The sequence below is a fragment of the Gorilla gorilla genome, chromosome 10, assembly GCF_029281585.2.
Source record: "Gorilla gorilla gorilla isolate KB3781 chromosome 10, NHGRI_mGorGor1-v2.1_pri, whole genome shotgun sequence".
Classification (NCBI taxonomy): Eukaryota; Metazoa; Chordata; class Mammalia; order Primates; family Hominidae; genus Gorilla; species Gorilla gorilla.
In genome coordinates, this window is record NC_073234.2 from 85,982,962 (window position 1) to 86,001,244 (window position 18,283).

An 18,283-nucleotide genomic window follows, 5' to 3' on the forward strand; every position below is an offset into this window, starting at 1 on the left:
TATATACTTACTGATAATTCAGTTTAGAGTAGCCCTGACCAATAGAATTTTCTGAGGTGATGAAAATATTATCTATCTGTGCTGTCCAAAAAATGTAGCCTCTAGCTTTTAAGCACTTGAAATGTGGCTAGTAAAAACTGAGAAACTAAAGTTTTAATTTTATTTAATTTTAATTCATTTAAGTGTAAACTGACCTAGCCATAAGTGGGTTCTGGTTGCTCTACTTGACAGTGCAGGCCTAGAAGATGAATGCCAAGAGGGGTACTTAGCAAGATAGAGCAGATCCTTAATGATCATCCCAAGGCCTCACCAACAGCTGCTTTCCCACGTGTATCATATAATCTAGCCCCATGGACCTAGGGCAATCTCCCAAATGTTCTATGTTCTTGCAGATTTTATGCTTTTGCACATATTGTTTCCTTTGCCTTCTCTGCATGGTAAAGTCTTCCTCATTCCTCAGGGCTCAATTCAGAAAATACTGTCTTTCTAAAGTTCTCCCTGACCTTCCCAGGCAGAATTAGGCATTCTCTTCTTTGGTTGGGTCCCCTGAGTTTTATTTTAGTATTTATCATCTTGTATTTTAAGTGCTTAAATTTCTGCCTGCCCTCAATGGAGTGTGGTGAGCCCCTAGAGGGCAAAGGCTGTATTTAATTAACTTTTGTATCCTTTGTGATTTCTATTTGGGATGTGGCTCACAGAGGGTTTAATGTCAGAATTAATTTCTATGAGAAAGAGTTAAAGCCCTGTTTTTGACTTTCTAGATATTTTTTTCTTTTCTTAGCAAAGAGGACAAGAAATCTTTCATGCCTTTCAGTATCCACTGATTGTTAGAAGTTTCCATAAACATCCTACACCATTTAGGCTTGAAAAGAGGCCTGCTTCCTTCGGTTTTTATAATGCCTATGATGTATATGATTTACTGGTAAAGCTAAAAACTGCTTAGAAACAGTTTCCCTGTAAAGCTAAATTATGTTGGTAATTAGTAACTTACAGTATTTTCCAAGTATTTAGAAGTTTCCAAATCCTTTTTATTAAAAGTTCAGAGAGGGGAGTCTCACTTTGTTGCCCAGTCTGAATTGCAGTGGCTACTCCCAGATGCGATCACAGCTCACTGCGACCTCAACCTCCCGGGCTCAAGTGATCCTCCTGCCTCAGCCTCCCAAGTAGCTGGGACCACACATGTGCACCACCATGCCTGGCTACATTTTGTATTTTTTGGTAGAGATGAGGTTTTGCCATGTTGCCTAGGCTAGTAATTAAACTTTTTGTGTGTGTGTGTGGAAATGGGGTCTTATTATATTGCCCAAGCTGGTCTCAAACTCCAGGACGTGAGCCACTGTGTGTGGCTCCAACTACTTCCTTTTACAAATGCAAGAATACAACATATAACTGAGTATGGGGAAATGTAGGTTTCCAAGGAAAACTCTTGTAATATACAGCTTGGACTAAAAAAAAAGCCAAGAATTAAACAAAAAATGTATAATCATCATCATTTTCATCACTACTGTTACAAATGAATGAAAATGGGGCTCTTGAGTACTTTGCTTTTAAAACTGTAAACTTCTCTATACATAGATGGTACCCCTATTTCCTGGAATTGGTTCTGAGGTTAGAAATGGATTCATCTTCAGTTAGATAGGGAGGGAAAGAGAAACTAACATTAGCTGAGGGCTTACTATTAGTTGGAACTTTGACAGACATTTTACACATACTATCATTTAATTTTCTCAGTAGCCTTGTAGGAGAGTATTGTTATCACTACTTTTGGGAATAAAGGATGGCATAGGGAGATTAAATACCCTGCCAAAATTATAAATGTTTTTGTTGGGGTAGGAAATCAAATCTAATTCCAGTATCTTGCTTTAGCTACATAACTTGTTGCTTTAATGAGTGGTTCACTTATTTGCATATCTACTCTGTGCTAAGTACTTTATATAATAAAAAAGGAAACATAATTTAAGTAGGAAACATTATTAGATGTTAAAATTTTAAATATAAAATGAAGACCTGAGTAAATGGCATTCTTTAAGTGTATCTATATTATCTTATATTTGTATCAACACACTGACTGCATAAAATAAATATGCATAAAATTTGTTATTATAGTGCAGCACTATTCACAATAACAAAGACATGGAAACAACCTAGATGCCCATCAACAGTGGACTGGATAAAGAAAATGTGGTGCACATACACCATGGAACACCATGAAGTCATAAAAAAGAACAAAATCATGTCCTTTGCAGCAACATGGATGCAGCTGGAGGCCATTATTCTAAGCAAATTAACACAGGAACAGAAAAACAAATATTGCATGTTCTCACTTATAAGTGAGAGCTAAATTCTGGATACACATAGACATAAAGATGAAAACAATAGTAACTGGGACTCCAAAAAAAGGGAGGGAGGGAAAGGGAGAAGGGCTGAAAATCTTCCTATTGGGTACTATGTTCACTCTCTGGGTGTCATGCGGTCAGAAGAAGCCCAAACGGCAGCATCACACAATATACCCTTGTAACAAACCTGCACAGGTACCCCCTGAATCTAAAGTAAAAATAAAAATTTTAAACTTATTATAATATTTTATTGTGTGCTAATAATTTTCTATTGATGTATGATTATTATTACAGTATTATATTTTATTGTCTGCTAATAATTTTCTATTGATGTATGATTGTTTTTTCCTACTACTTTTGTGATTTAGGATGTAGACATATTTTTATCACTAATATTTGTTTACGTTGCAAAATAATTTGATATAAACTTGACTTTAGCATTTTAATCTCAGCCAAGATAACACTGTCATTAGAGAAATGACTATAATTTAATTTATAATTATAAATTGATTTATTCATAATTGATTCTTGCCTATCCATATATCTGTTGCAAGGCATTCTCAGAATTGTATAATGTTGCTATTATGTACAAGCTGTCAAGCTTTTAGAACTAAGAAGAGTTTAGTGTAGGTTAAAACTAAAAACAATCATAATGTTTAAATTCTTGATCATTTAATAATCATCATTTTATGTAATATTTCAAGTTTATCTCATATTACAGTCTAAAACCATAAAGAACATCTTTGTGTATTCATTCCAGGCTTTTTGGATGCTTTCACCCAATAGCGTGGCTTTTCTAAGCTATATTTCCTAAATTATATTTTGTGCAACAGGGGGTGGTGGGTGGGGCATTCAGCCTGCAGACATTTTCAACAGAAAATCCATCATTTGCAACATCAGCTGTCAGCACAGGTGCCCTGAATCCAGCGGTCCACCCAGTTCTGTGAACGGAAAAACTGACACAGGACTATGAAGCAGTTGTCTGATATCATCTGGGCAGGAAATGGAGAAGGCTGAACTTTGAACTAATGCTAATAATTTCCAAATCCTTCTAAAATTAGATGATGGTTTGGGTATATATAATTGTGATGGAGGTATATTCCCTTATTACTTATGTTTGGTATATTTTAGATAAAAATTTAACAGAGAGAGAGAGAGAGAGGGAGAGAGAACACAAATTCTAACACGCAGCACTTTCATCCCCTTTGGCCAAGTATAGTCATAAAATAACCTTCAATGGTGACTCTACCTTAAGTAAATAAATTTAACTATATAGAGCAGTTAAAAATATATTATAGTTTGACAATGTATTTCCAATTCCACCAGAAGGGGAAGGCCAAAGACACTATTAACAGTAATTGTTTAATTACTTTATTTTATTACATCACCATTACTATGAATATAAAGAATTTGGTGTCTTATGAATGAATTAATGAACTAAATTATGAAGATTGCTATTTCAATGTCAAAACTTAAAAAGACTTTGTGGCTCCATCTTTCCTGAGCTTTGTCATGAGATGTTTACTGATTTTGCCAAAACTCCAACTATATCTGTTTGTTTAGTCATAGAAAATATTACTTCCTCTCCATTTTTTTTTGCCTAATTTCTCTGGACAGAATTAATTACTCAGTCCTCTCTGAACTCCTACGCTGCTTGGGCAGTAACTTTATTCTGGCCTATGCACTGAGCATAATTACCATTTATATGACTCTCGTTTCTAGTCTGTGACCTCCTTGATTTTATAGACTGTTTCTTATTTCTTACTGGTCCGTGGCATTCAGGTCATTGCTTGACGTTAATAAATTCCATGAAGCTCAATCTAGTTTCACATATAGTAGTGGTTCTCAAAGTGGGTCCTGGTTTCATCTGGATTGGAATCACCTAGGTGTTTGCTAAAAGTAGTTTTCTGTGCTCAACAGCAGATCTACTTAAACAAAATCCCTGGGGTTGGGCACAGGACTAACAAGGACTCCAGGTCATTGTCATGCACAGTAACATTCTTTTGGTAATAGTTTTATTGAGAAATAATTCACATTCCATGCAATCCCCCCATTTCATGTGCCATCACAGCATTTTTTTAAAATTTTCACAAAGCTGTGCAACAATCACTGTAAATCAATTTTATAACATTCAATTAGCCCCAAAATAAATACAGGTCCTTTAGCAGTCATTCTCCATATCCCCTAATGCTAAGCAACCACTAAGATATTTTCTGTCTGTATAGATTTGGCTATCTGGACATTTCATATAAATAGACTACAAAATATGAGGTCTTTTGTGTCTGGCTTCTTTCACTTAGCATGATGTTTTCAAGGTTCATTCAACGTTCATCAGTGCCTTGTTCCTTTTTATTGATTCTATTGTGTGGCTATACTACATTTTATCTATCCATTTCTCAGCTGTTGGTTGCCACTCTTTGGCTATTATGAATAATGCTGTTATAAATATTTTTGTATCATTTTTGTGTGAACACATTTCATTTCTTTTAGGTAATATTTACCTAGAAGTAGAGTGTCCAGTTCATATAGCAACTCAGTTTTATCTTTTAAGGAACTGCCAAACTGTTTTCCTAAGTAGCTGTATCTGTACTTAAAACTGTAGTGTTAAGTTTCCAAATCTCTACATCCTTGCCAGCATTTTTTATTGTCTATTTTTAAAATTATAGTTATCCTCACGGATGTAAAGTACTATCTTGCTGTAGTTTTGATTTCGCTGATGGCTAGTGATGTTAAACATCTTTTAATATGCTTGTTGGTCATTTGTACATTTTCTAGGGAGAAATATCCATTGAAATCTTTTGTCCATTTTTTGGGTTGTTTGTGTTTTTATTATTGAGTTGTAAGATTTGTGTATTGTAGCTACACGTCCCTTATTAGATACATGATTTGCAAATATTTATTTTCTTCCATTCTATCAGTTGTCTTTTCACTTCCTTGAAGGTATCCTTTGAAGCACAAAATTTTTAATATTAATTAAGTTCAATTTTTTTTTGCTGCTGTTTGTGCTTTTGTTGGCTTATCTAAGAAACCACTGACTAATTCAAGGTCATAAAGATTTACAGCTGTTTTCATTTATGAGTTTTGTAGTTCTAGCTCTTATGTGTAGGTCTCTGGTCCATTTTGAGTCAATTTTAGTCTTCAACTTCATTTTTTTGCATGTGGATATCTGGTTGTTTCTGCTCCATTTGTTGAAAAGACTCTCCTTTTCCCATTGAATTGTTTGACCCTTGACAAAAATCAGGTAGCCATAATGTGTGGCACAACAAAATTTTAGAATATGTGTCTATTGGAATTGTGACCTGGACATTATAATAAGAGTAAAAAAGTAAAATCATTAACTTCAGATGGTTTTAATGATTATTAGTCTTGACATGTGTTTGTAATTCCAAATTTGAATGAAGTGGGTGTTGTAAGAATTGGAAATGCTGAGGTAAGGGTTAATAGGAAGACTTGTCTTGTGCTTTACAATGTAAATTATTATTATTATTTATACTTTAAGTTCTGGGATACATGTGCAGAATGTGCAGGTTTGTTACATAGGTATACATGTGCCATTGTGGTTTGCTTTTGCTGCATCCATCAACCCATCATCTACATTAGGTATTTCTCCTAATGGCTATCCCTCCCCTTGCCCCCCATACAATGCAAATTATAAAATCAAGAAGCTTACTTGGTAAAATGGTCTTATAGCGATTTTTAGTTCCATGACGCGGAATATCAATTTCTTTGGGATCCACAAAGTTCATTGGTATTTCCTGCAAAAATAAATAATATCAAATTAGTGTATCTAATACTGCCACAAAGAAAATCTTCACAGGGGGCCATCTGATCCAGAGTTCTATTGGACTTCAAAGCCACTTAAAAACAACAGACCTAGCACCTCTGGTGGACCAACACCCTTCCTTTCCTAAACATATCAGCTGCATCCGGACAAGCTGACTTCTAAGAAACAGCTCTGTGTGTTAGAAAATATTGCTTAATATGTAGTCAGTAAGGAGACATATAACACTGGTTAGATTTTAAGAATCCTGCTGTGACATAATTGCTAGAATGATTAGACAGACGCTAAAAAGTGAATTTTTTAAAAAAACAATGTATTCAAATATATTCCAGTTTTTACATAACTTTAGTACCAAAAATTTTACTATAATAGATTATCTTTTCACACTAATAATGACTCTTTTAGGATTATTAAAACCTCTTTCCCAAAATGGTAAATATAAAGGGCTTTTTTGTTAATTCAAGTTATGACATGACTTTTTTTTGAATTAAGAAATGGTTTATAACTGGACTGTTCCATTTTAAGTTATAAATGCACTGTTTTTAGTGAAGGGCATTCAAACACTGTTTCTCCCACTTAAGAACATTACTATTCTTATTTTATCAGAGTATACATTATGTGCCTCAAGTGATTGGACAGGGAACAATAGGGAAAGAGTGGCTGTATGTAAGTGCATTAGATCTAAAAACGTGTGTATCTGTAGCTAACCAGGACAAATAAAGCAACAAGCCAAAGTTTTCAAAAGGGTCCAAACAAACATTTGTTTAAGGATTTGATTATACAAAATAGTATGTTCTCTAACTTTGATAAGATTAATGTGAACAAAATAACTTTTATGTTATTTAATGACTGATAAACATTAAATAGTTGATCAAATAAGATATTTTTACTACTTTAACTTTCTCCAGTAGAAAATTTAACAGTCTAATATTGATTGAAATAAATCATCTTTAAATTCATTCAAATTATCCTAGTTTTCAGTCATTCTGAAAATTTGAGAAAAGCTGGACTATACTATGAATTTGAGGCTTGTTCTACAGAGAGAAACAGCTATTCGTTTATTAATTAATTTATTTTTACAGATGGGATCTCACTCTGTCACCTAGGTCAGTATGCAGTGGCACAATCATAGCTCACTGTAACCTCAAACTCCTGGGCTCAAGGCATCCTCCCATCTCAGCTTCCTGAGTAGCTGGGATTACAAGCATGAGCCACAACACCTGGCCCCAACTTACTTATTTTTAAAATATTTTTTCCTTTACTTGCATTATGCTAGCTATCCATGATATTTATCCCTATTCTCTGCTCCAACTAAATGTTTTAACCTGTTTGTTCCAAGTTATAAAAATAAGCAAAATTGTTGAATATTCAATGGAAAACACATGTTCATGTTTGGTAATTTAAAGCACGTCAGTGTCTTTGGGCAAAGCCACAAAGGTAATATCTTTATTCCTCCACTTCTTCCTTCTCACCTTCTGTTTTCTGACACACACTGACAGTCTGTCATCTTCCAGCATTCTCCTTCTTCTGTGTACTCCTTCTGGCCTTCAATTTCCTTTCAGGAAAGTGGGCTATGGTAAGGTCTTATTTCATAAACAAAGAGCTGTCTGCAGTTCTAGAAAAAAAACCTCTAGGTGTGCCTTTGGCTAGCTGTGTGACCACTGACTTGTTCTTTCATTCCTACAGGTCTCATTTTCTTCACTTGTAAAATATGATACACCACAGAGTCTGATTTTCATGTTTGTATTTTACTTTGGACACTTAATAATAGTTGATGGGGCTAATAGTAGATCCAACCCATTGCTGAATCTGTCACCATTAGGATGGCTGCAAATGCCTGAACTAATAATCAATTTATTGTACTCAACCAATATGGCTTAAGATGCAAGAGGTGATCAATAAAGTCAATATTCTCCTTGGGCAACAATTAGACCTAAGAAGGTTTAATCTTACTTCATGTTCTTTGAGTTGATATATGTTATCATGCTTTAAGCTTTCACTAGCAACACTGGTATGTCTAAAACTGAATTCATCATTCTTTTTAGCCCACACTTGGTCTTCCTCCTGTGTTCCTTATTTCATTAAAGGGCACCATATGCACCCTGTTGGCCAAACCAAAAACACGAATATCAATCCCTGACTTTTCCATTACTTTTGGCTGCCTCATTCAATTAATCCCACTTCTTGTAGATTCCTACAGATTCTTTCCATTTTCCCTTCTACTATATTAGTTTAGGCCACCAACGCAGTTCCACAGGATTAAAGCTAGAGCCTCTAAACTGCTCCCTTTTAGTGCCTACTCCACTACAAATAGAATGATCTATCTAAAACATAAGATAAAGTCCAAGCTCCTAAACATATATTAAGGCTTGGGTTTCTTTTATACTTCTGAGGCTCAACTTTTGCCACTTCCCACCTTGATTTCAATGTTCCAGTTAAACTGAACAGTTTAATTCCCCAGTGACAGCAAGGCTATTCTTTGTCCTGGAATGCCCCTTCTCTGGCCAGCTCCCTATACCACTTATTTGCCTCACCAATTCTTGCATATTCTGCCTTAATTTAGCTCTTACATTCCAATTTTAATACTTATCAATAGTGGATGAGACTGAGTGAATCTAAAACCATTTCACTTTGCCATTTGTTTACTGTAGACTGCTTAAGTATAGGACAGTATCATTTCCATATGTCTCTAGTGCCCCATGTACCAAAATACCGACTGAAGAGTGAACAATAAATAGAAGGCTCACCATGAATTCACTTTGGAGTAAATGTGAACTTGCCACGACGTCCCTCAGCTGAGATCTTGTGAGAATTCGGCTGGCTGACTGCAGATACTCCATTGCTACCTTCTCCCGTGGTGTTGGTATAGACACAAAGGGTTCAATGTTCCCCAAGCTACTCATGTCCAATGTAAGAGATACGTTGGACCCTCTTCTACATTGGAGAAGAATGTTATGTTTAAACACCACATAATTATTTTGATTGCAAAAACTTGTCTTTCTGTACATGCACACAATTCAGTGAGAACTTTTACAGAAATAACAACCAACTATATTTTATCTTTTAGTACCATGGTTGGCCATAGCAACTACCCATAGTTCCTTTACAGGAAAATAACAATTTTGTTGTTGGAAAGAACTCTAAATTGAGAAAATATGCTATAATTTATGAATGCATATACTTATTACATAAATCATAGGTTGGCTAATAATATTAAGTGAAAAATTAAGTAAAAAAATAGGAAAAACTATATCTATATCTATATCTTCTGAGTGAATCCCTAAAAAATGGCTTCTGGGGCCAGATGAGGTAGTTCATGACTGCAATCCCAGCACTTTGGGAGGCTGAGGTGGGTGGATTGCCTGAGTTCAGGAGTTCAAGACCAACCTGGGCAACATGGTAAAACCCTGTCTCTACAAAACATACAAAAAGTAGCTGGATGTGGTGACCCACACTTGGAGTCTCAGCTACTAGGGAGGCTGAGGTGAGAGAATCATTTGAGCCCGGGGGGTTGAGGCTGCAGTGAGCCATGATGGTGCCACTGCACTCCAGCCTGGGCAGCAGAGAGAGACCTTGGCTCTAAAATAAATAAATAAAACAATAGATAAAAATAAAAAAAGATGGCTTCTGTATCCTCTATTTATGTGTATATGTATGCATGCATATGTGAATTGACACACGAATTCATTTAATTTTGTGGTAAACTTATAAGGGGCCATAGAAATCATAGACCCTTAAAACGAGTTACAATTTATCTTCCTCTCATAATTCCCCTTCTCCCGTTGGGGGGCAAGGGGATGCTCTTACAACTTACACAGACCCTGAGTCCTGAGTAGGAAGTGAGGATGTCTTTTACAAGTAATATTAGCTGTGTGGACCAAGGGGTAACTATAAAATAGCATGTGAGAGACTGAGGATTGAAGTCAGAGATGGTGTTTACAAAAACTGTTACATTTAAAGGGGCCGTAGGTGTGTGTCAGATCAAATATGGTGCCAAGCAGTTGGCGGCTCAAGGAAGTAGAGAGCAGGGAAAAACAGGCCAAAATATGTGAGAGTAAAGACAGTAAGAGTAGATGCTAGGCCCAGCAAATTATTCCCTCTGGTATTTTAATACTTACTCTGGAATGCGACATTAAGAAATATTACAGTGGCTTGAGCTTAATTTCAAACAGTGGAAAATTATTGGAATATACAACAACAACAACAAAATCCATTAACGAAAATCTATCGGTTTTCTTCTCTGATGAATCTGCCTCTGGTTGCATTTTTGTTGTCATTCTATAATTTGATATGTAATGTCATTTTTGTTAATTTCTAAATAGTTTGTAATTGAGATTTTAATTTCTACTTTAATTTGATGGATATCTGTATATTTAGACATTTATTTTCCTTATAATTTCTAGTTATAGTTATGGAAATTAGAGAATGGCTGGCCTTTTAATGGTTGAAACTACTTGATTTTTTTTTGAGATAAACACTACATCATTTTCTAAATATTTCACAGATGTTTTGCTGGCAACTAGTTTGATTATCTGTATATGTTCATAAGTATCTATCTGCACATATATACATATATATCACCTTATTTATTATACTATTATTTTATTGAAGATATTACTGTATTCCAACCTATTCTTTCCTTCCTTTTTTTTTTCTACTGGATTTGTCAAAGCCTGAGATATGTATGTGAGTCTTCCACAATAATTATGCTTGTTATTTTTCCTTCTAACAGTTTTTACCTTGTACATTGCAGCCATTGTGTTATTTGAAGGGATTTAGTCATATCTTCACTATAAATGTTACCAATATTACTTTCTTTCCTGTTAATTTTATATTTGCCCTCACATCTGGCTTTAAAAAATGAATATTGATATGCCTATATGTTTTGGGGGGTATGTTTCTGAAAACTTTTTCTCATCCTATTATTATTCTTAACTCTTTTGGATCACTGGGTTAGGGATTAGGGAATAGCATTTATTCTAGATGCTCATAAAATACTGCCTACCTAATAGAGGGATATTTTTCCCACTCCACTTTTTCTTTTTTGGTTTTTGGTGGTGATTGATAGGGTTCCTGTGCTTCTGAGTAGGAGGCAAATAGTTGAAGAAGAGCAAAGAATGGTTCTACTCATGGACCAAGAATTTAATCTATTTTTAGTGGGAAAGTAGTTTTTAAAGTTTTTCAGTTCAGTTCTAGACTTCAAATTGATAGAAAATCCTTACGGATTCTGATAATAGTTTGCCGATTGGTCTTAATATTTAGGGCATTTGTGAGAATTCAGCTTTTGCGGGCTTTATAGATATTTTAGTATGAAGTTGAGAGAGGCTGCTTAAGGGATGGCTAGTCCTATGCCCTTTAAAATCACCATGCCATTCAGTCAAATTTTCAGCCTCAAGAGACAAAATTGTCTGCCCTCTGTCAATGGAGTGATGCTTGTGCTATAGATGGTGAGATCTCTTCCATCTGGAGTGGTCAGAGCAGATTCATGAGGTAGAAGTCATTTAAGTTGGGCTTTGAAAGCAAATGTTTAATAGGTGAGTTTTTGGTCTAGAGTTAAAGAACCTGGTAGGAAAAAAAAGTATAGGAGAATAAATTAATACAACTTTGAAGAACAGCATAGAAGCAGTTTGAGCTAGAGTTCTCTTGTATAAAAATGTATTTTGAAATTGGGGAGCAGGCTTATGTAAGAGAGATGAGAGAGAAGCAACAGTCATAGACACTATAAGACTATAAAAAGGCCAGAAATAGTCCAGGGATGTTGGCTCACACCTGTAATCCCAGCACTTTGGGAGACTGAGGTAGGAGGATCACTTGAGGCCAGGAGTTTGAGACTGGCTGGGGCAACATAGCAAGACCCTGTCTCTACAAAAAATAAAATAGCTAAGTGTTGTGGTGCTTGCCTGTAGTCTCAGCTATTCGGGAGGATGAGGCCGGAAGATTGCTTGAGCCCAGGAGTTCGAGGCTGCAGTGAGGTAAGATTGCACCACTGTCGTACTCCAGGTTGGGTGACAGAGTGAGACCCCATGTCAAAAATAAATAAATAAATAAATAAATAATGAAAAAAAAAGCCAGATAAAAGAGGATCCAGAACATCATCAGGGTGTATCAATTTCTGTTTTGACTTCCCACAATATACGCTGCCTAAACCTGGGAGATTAGAAGCCTTCGACATCCCGTGTCTAAGGTCTATTTGATTTAATGAGTTAATTTTCTAAGGATTCTGTGGTAAGCAGAGAGCTGTGGAAGCATTTTCATGCTAACTGACTTAAATAATAACCATTTATGTATTACAGTCAGAAAGACATTTCAAAAACAAGATAAACATATAAACTTATGGGAAAATTCTAATTAAGACATACAAAAAAATGGACAGAATTTAGAAAAAAAATCAACATAAATAATAGGAGAACTATACCTTTAATAAAAAAGGAATGTGGAAAGCAAGAAAACAAACTCTACTGAAAGCTTTACTTTTATTTTGTCTTGGAACGGTGGGAAAACTGTTTACCCTTTTTAATGCCTCATGATTGCTGTTGGACAAAAGGGAACATAATAAAAAGCTTTATCAAGCTCCTGCTGCAGCACCAATTATTATTTATGCCAAAAAATAAATAAGAGGGAGGAAATTCAAAAGATACCAATGCAAACAATTGAAGGAAAAAGCAAATTCTTAGGGAAAGGTAAAAGGAATGCAATAAACAGCATGCTAATTATAATTAACTAAAAAGGAAAATATGTATAAATATTATGGGCCAGGGCGACACATCCATTTCAGCAAGAGAATATAAACAACTTTGGGTCAAAATTGTTCAATTCTAATGACATCAGTTTCTAATGACTTAGAGGTGGGAAGAAAACGTAGCTAAAAATACAGTAACATTACAACTGAGCGTTGGAATAACTCAGAAACCAGGCATTTATTTTCCTGGTAGTTGAGGACCATAATGCTAAATTTTAGAAGCTGAATTTAGGAAGTAAGGGCTAAAATTTCTAGTATCATGTCTACGGGCTCTAATTCTCAGACATGCTACTTTTTTTGCAGTACTTTGGTCACTGAGAACAGTGAGACTTCAAGCAGTATACCTCATTTAGCAACCAATAAAGAATGGAAATGGAAGGAAGAGGACAAAATGAAACAAATGATCATTTTTTCTTGTAGTCCCGGAAGATGTACTTTTGAAACTGTTGGATTATGAAATTAAATTTCAGTGGGAAATGGTGGCAGCTGCTTATCTTGAAATACTTGAAATGAGAACGGAAAAATATGGATTTTAAAGATTATAAGAAGAATTTAGTACAGAATGAAAGCAAACAGATTTGACTTCCGAGATTTTTTTTTTGGTTCTGTAAAAAGTATATATAATTTGTCTGGAGTTGTCTTCATTAGCGTACACGTCAAATCTTATGTGGTGAGAAGCAAGAACTTTAATGTTGATGTTCTCTTCAGAACTGAAAATGTGATCTTGAATCCTTTAGTCCAACTATTCATCCTTGTGTGTTACAGTGGCCATGAATCTGACAATCTTGGCTTGATCATAAAAGGTGACCTTAAACCCTCTCACCCACAACTTATTTAATTTTGCACATTCAATTTTTCTACATAGTTTTCTAGAATAACTCTACTTAAACAGAATGAAAACGGAAAAAAAAACCAAGTTTTTGCTCATTTGAATAACAAAGGAGACAAAAGTGGAGAAATGGAGAGATGGAATTCTTTTACTTTGTGTGGACAGAGTGGCATCGGCAGTTCTTTGCAACTCCCAATTCTATGACTTTTAAGTTCCAAGATTAATGGCATTTAATAATGGTATGCTGTTTCCATCTCTTTATCTTCCAATAAATTATACATAGTACCAACCTTCTTTCTGGATCACTTGAAAGATGATAGGATAAAACAGAAATAAACACGGACCACTAGGAAAGTTAAATTGTGACATAAATGGAGTGTTACCAATTTCGAGAACTGAAATAAATGAGTAGGTATTGTGACCATCCATAATAAAATTTCCCAAAGGAAATCCTGAAGGGAAGAAATAACAATAAATATAAAAGATGCCAGGCATGAACCCAGGAAGATGATATATGAATTTCACCCTAAAGTAAAAAGAAAATCTTTTAACATAGAGAACATTTTTAGTGTGGCAAATGATTCATTTTCCTACCTGAAAGGACCTACACCTCACTAGGTAGAATGTTGCTATGCCTTTTGATTGAATCTATAAAAGTTTTGAATTCATAAAAAGATGTCTGACCTTTTATATGTGTATAGGACAAGGCAAAATTTACTACACCCTTATTTTACAAAAAATTCAAAACAATCATTTAAAAGAACCAGATACATTGAACTTGTCGCATTACTCTTGAAATATTGACCTTGGAAAATGCGTTTAATCATTGTTCTGCATTTCGCTTAAGCAACTTGGACCTTAGACTGCATAATCTGCAAATGGGAATAATAATAAAACTCACAAAATTGACTCACACCATAAAAGATAAATAAGCAAGAATATGTGAATATTTCCACCCTAATGTCTGGGATATAATAAACATATATGAATTATTATCGTAATTAATAATAACATGGTGATTTTTGCTTCACTCTCTATTTACACAGCTATGTGGGAGCTACATGAGTACACACTGATGAACATTTGAGGGAGGTAAAGTTGAGAAAATTGGTTAGTGATTAAGAGTTAGCAGCAGTATTACACATGCAAAATCAATGGTCGTCTAAGTTGGGACTATTTTTCATACTTCAAGTCCTTAACATTTATACCTAATGTCTTTAAAGTTAACAATGTTTTCATGATTCAAAAATAATGCATGTTAACTAAAGCTAAAAATAGAGATTTCACAAATTTCATAATACCAATATTTAGAGTAACTGCTAAGAACATTTTTTGTATATGTCCTTCAAGTCCTTATATGTATGACAAAAATCTAGATTTTTATTCAATATATTCTTTTATGATTTACTTTTTAAAAAAGGAAATAGGCACAGAACCATTGCATATGATTTACTTTTTAAAAAAACTATATCATGAATGTCTTTTCATGTCCTCAAATTTTTTTAAACACTGTTTTCAAACATTTGATAGTATCCCATTATTGAGATGTGTCATAGTTATTTAACCAATACTTTATTTTTGGACATTAAGTCATTTTCAATTTTTTCACCATTATAAACAAAACTGTAATGAACATCCTTGTACTTCAATGTTTGTGCATTTCCCTAATTACTTTTCAGTCAAGAAGTCTTAAAAACTAACTCAAAATCTTTTGAGTTTGGAGAAGTCAGTGGGCACTCGCAGTGTGGAAGAGGCATGAAGACAGACTCTTGGAGCTCGCTGATATTGATGTAGCTCAAACTCTCTTCCTCTTTGGTTCAGACCTTTGCAGTTGTTCCTTAGCAAGGCTTCCTAACTCTAAAATCTCCTAGTTCAATAGATTTTTTCCGGATTTCACTGGAATATCTGAGCACTGAAAATATGATAAAACCCACAAGCAGCTACCCTTTTGACATAAGACGCTTCCTAATCTATCTACTGTGTATTTCTCCATCCTCATCTCCTGTCACATTCTTATCCGGACCTGTGTCCCAGGCAGACAATCTACCTGCAGCTCTGTTCTCTATGCCTCAAATGAGCTTGCCCCAACACTTTCAGGTTCAATCCTCCAAATGCCAGGGGCTCTTTCCTCTGAGACTTCTTAGCAATTTTCCCAATATGTATCCAATATATATCATATTCACTAGAAATGATTTGCAGTAAAGTGTGAACACATTGAGGCCAAAGACTTTGACTTGAGTTCTCCTGTTGTACCCAGTCATGAACAGATGGAGAGCAACACTTTTGGCATCTGCGTGGATGAATAGTTGCAAATGAATTGGTTAGAGGGATGCTATATGTAATTACTGTGCTTTGACGGGTTTTCCAGTCCTCTGAAAATACAGGAATTGGGGGGACCATGTTAAACAGGAGTTTGAAAATTTGGAGTGTAGAAGCCAAGCTTATGTAGGTAAATGTTACAGTTGCGATTCAGTTTGAATCTTGTTTAAGCATCAATAAAGTCTGAGCATTAACATCCTAAAGTTACATCCTATGTTAATTTTATTCAGAAAAAGGAAGAAAATGTACTGCCTTGTTTTGTAACCAAGGATGATTAATTTTTAGTCCTTTTTTTTTGTCATTTGGTATTGTTTTGACTGTCACTCATGGTGAAGAGGCTGTTTCCCTTTCAACAAAATAACAAAATGATAGTAGTTCTATTTTTAGTTCCTAAGTTAATTTTTCCTAGTTTATATAATTATTTAAGAAAAAGATGCTAAAAAATTAATAAATCTCAATGACTAAGCCATTCCTTGTGAAATGAGAAGTCTTCTTTGAATTTCAGCTGATTTAAATATAAATACAAATACACACACACACACACACACACACACACGGCATTTTCTAAGTAGCACAATACAATGAATAACCTCCTGTCTCTTTATGCAATCAACTACCAAAGAACCCTTTTAATCCTGATCATTACAAATAAATTAAATATATTCATTTATTTGTAAGGCCAGAAATGACACCTATTGTCCTGATACCAAAACCTGGCAGAGATTCAATAAAAAAAGAAAACTTCTGGCCAGTATCCTTGATGAACATTGATACACTAATCCTCAATAAAATACTGGCAAACAAAATCCAGCAGCACATCAAAAAGCTTACCCACTGTGATCAAGTAGGCTTTATCCTGGGATGCAAGGTTGGTTCAACATGTACAAATCAATAAATGCAATTCATCACATAAGCAGAACTAAAGACAAAGCCACATGACCATCTCAATAGATACAGAAAAGAACAAAATTCAACATCCATTCATGTTAAAAACTCTTAATAAACTAGGTACTAAAGGAGCATACCTCAAAAAATACTAAGAGCCATATATGACAAACCCACAGTAAACATCATACTTGAATGGGCAAAAGCCGGAAGCATTCCCCTTGAAAACCAGCACAAGACAAGAATGCTTTCACCACTTGTAGTCAACATAGTATTGGATGTCCTGGCCAGAGAAATCAGGCAAGAGGAAGAAATAAAGAGCATTCAAATAGGAAAAGAGGAAGTAAACTATCCCTGTTTGCAGATGACATGATCCTGTTTGCAGATGACATGATCCTATATCTAGAAAACCCAGAGTTTCAGCCCAGAAGCTTCTGAAGTGAATAAACAACTTCAGCAAAGTTTCAGGATACAAAATCAATGTGCAATGTGCAAAAATCACTAGCATTCCTGTACACCAACAACAGTCAAGCCAAGAGGCAAATCAGGAATGAACTCCCATTCACAATTGCCACAAAAAGAATAAAATACCTAGGAATATAGCTAACTAGGGAGATGAAAGACTTCTACAAGGAGAACTGCAAAACACTGCTCAAGTAAATCAGAGATGATACAAACAAATGGAAAAACATTCCATGTTCACATATAGGAAGAATTAATATTATTAAAATGGCCATACTACCCAAAATGATTTATAGATTCAATGATGGCACTTAATATTAATTAAGCCAAGTTTGTAAGAAATGGCTTACCTGAATTATCTCATTTAACTGTTACAACAAATTTTGAGAAAGATTATTCACAGAACTAGAAAAACTATTTTAAAATTCATATGGAACCAAAAAGGAGCCCGAATAGCCAAGACAATCCTGAGCAAAAAGAACAAAGCTGGAGGCACGATGCTACCTGACTTCAAACTATACTACAGGGCTACAGTAACCAAAACAGCACAGTACTGGGACAAAAACAGACATGGAGACCAATGGAACTGAATAGAGATGCCAGAAATAAGGCTGCACGTCTACAACTATTTGATCTTCAACAAACCTGACAAAAACAAGCAATGGGAAAGTATTCCCTATTCAATAAATGGTGCTGGGAGAACTGTCTAGCCATATGCAGAAAATTAAAACTGGACCCCTTCCTTATATCATATACAAAAATTAACTCAAGATGGCTTAAACGCTTAAATGTAAAAACTCAAACTATAAAAATCCTGTAAGAAAATCCAGACAATACCATTCAAGCCATAGGCAAGGACATAGGCATTTCATGATGAAGATGTCAAAAATGATTTCAACAAAAGGAAAAATTGACAAATGGGATTTAATTAA

The 18,283-nt window shown here is 34.9% G+C and overlaps 1 protein-coding gene across 3 annotated transcripts in view; it reads right to left on the bottom strand.

The window, feature by feature from the left end:
* Positions 1–18,283, bottom strand: part of PTPRR (protein tyrosine phosphatase receptor type R) — a 282,554-nt gene that overhangs the window by 53,823 nt on the left and 210,448 nt on the right. For all 3 annotated transcript variants that reach the window (XM_004053566.5, XM_055357042.2, XM_055357043.1), the window contains 2 exons: positions 8,865–9,051; positions 6,007–6,091 (listed from right to left, as the gene is read on the bottom strand). In XM_004053566.5, coding sequence (XP_004053614.2) covers positions 6,007–6,091; positions 8,865–9,051 — 272 coding nt within the window. The remainder of the gene's footprint in view (positions 1–6,006; positions 6,092–8,864; positions 9,052–18,283) is intronic.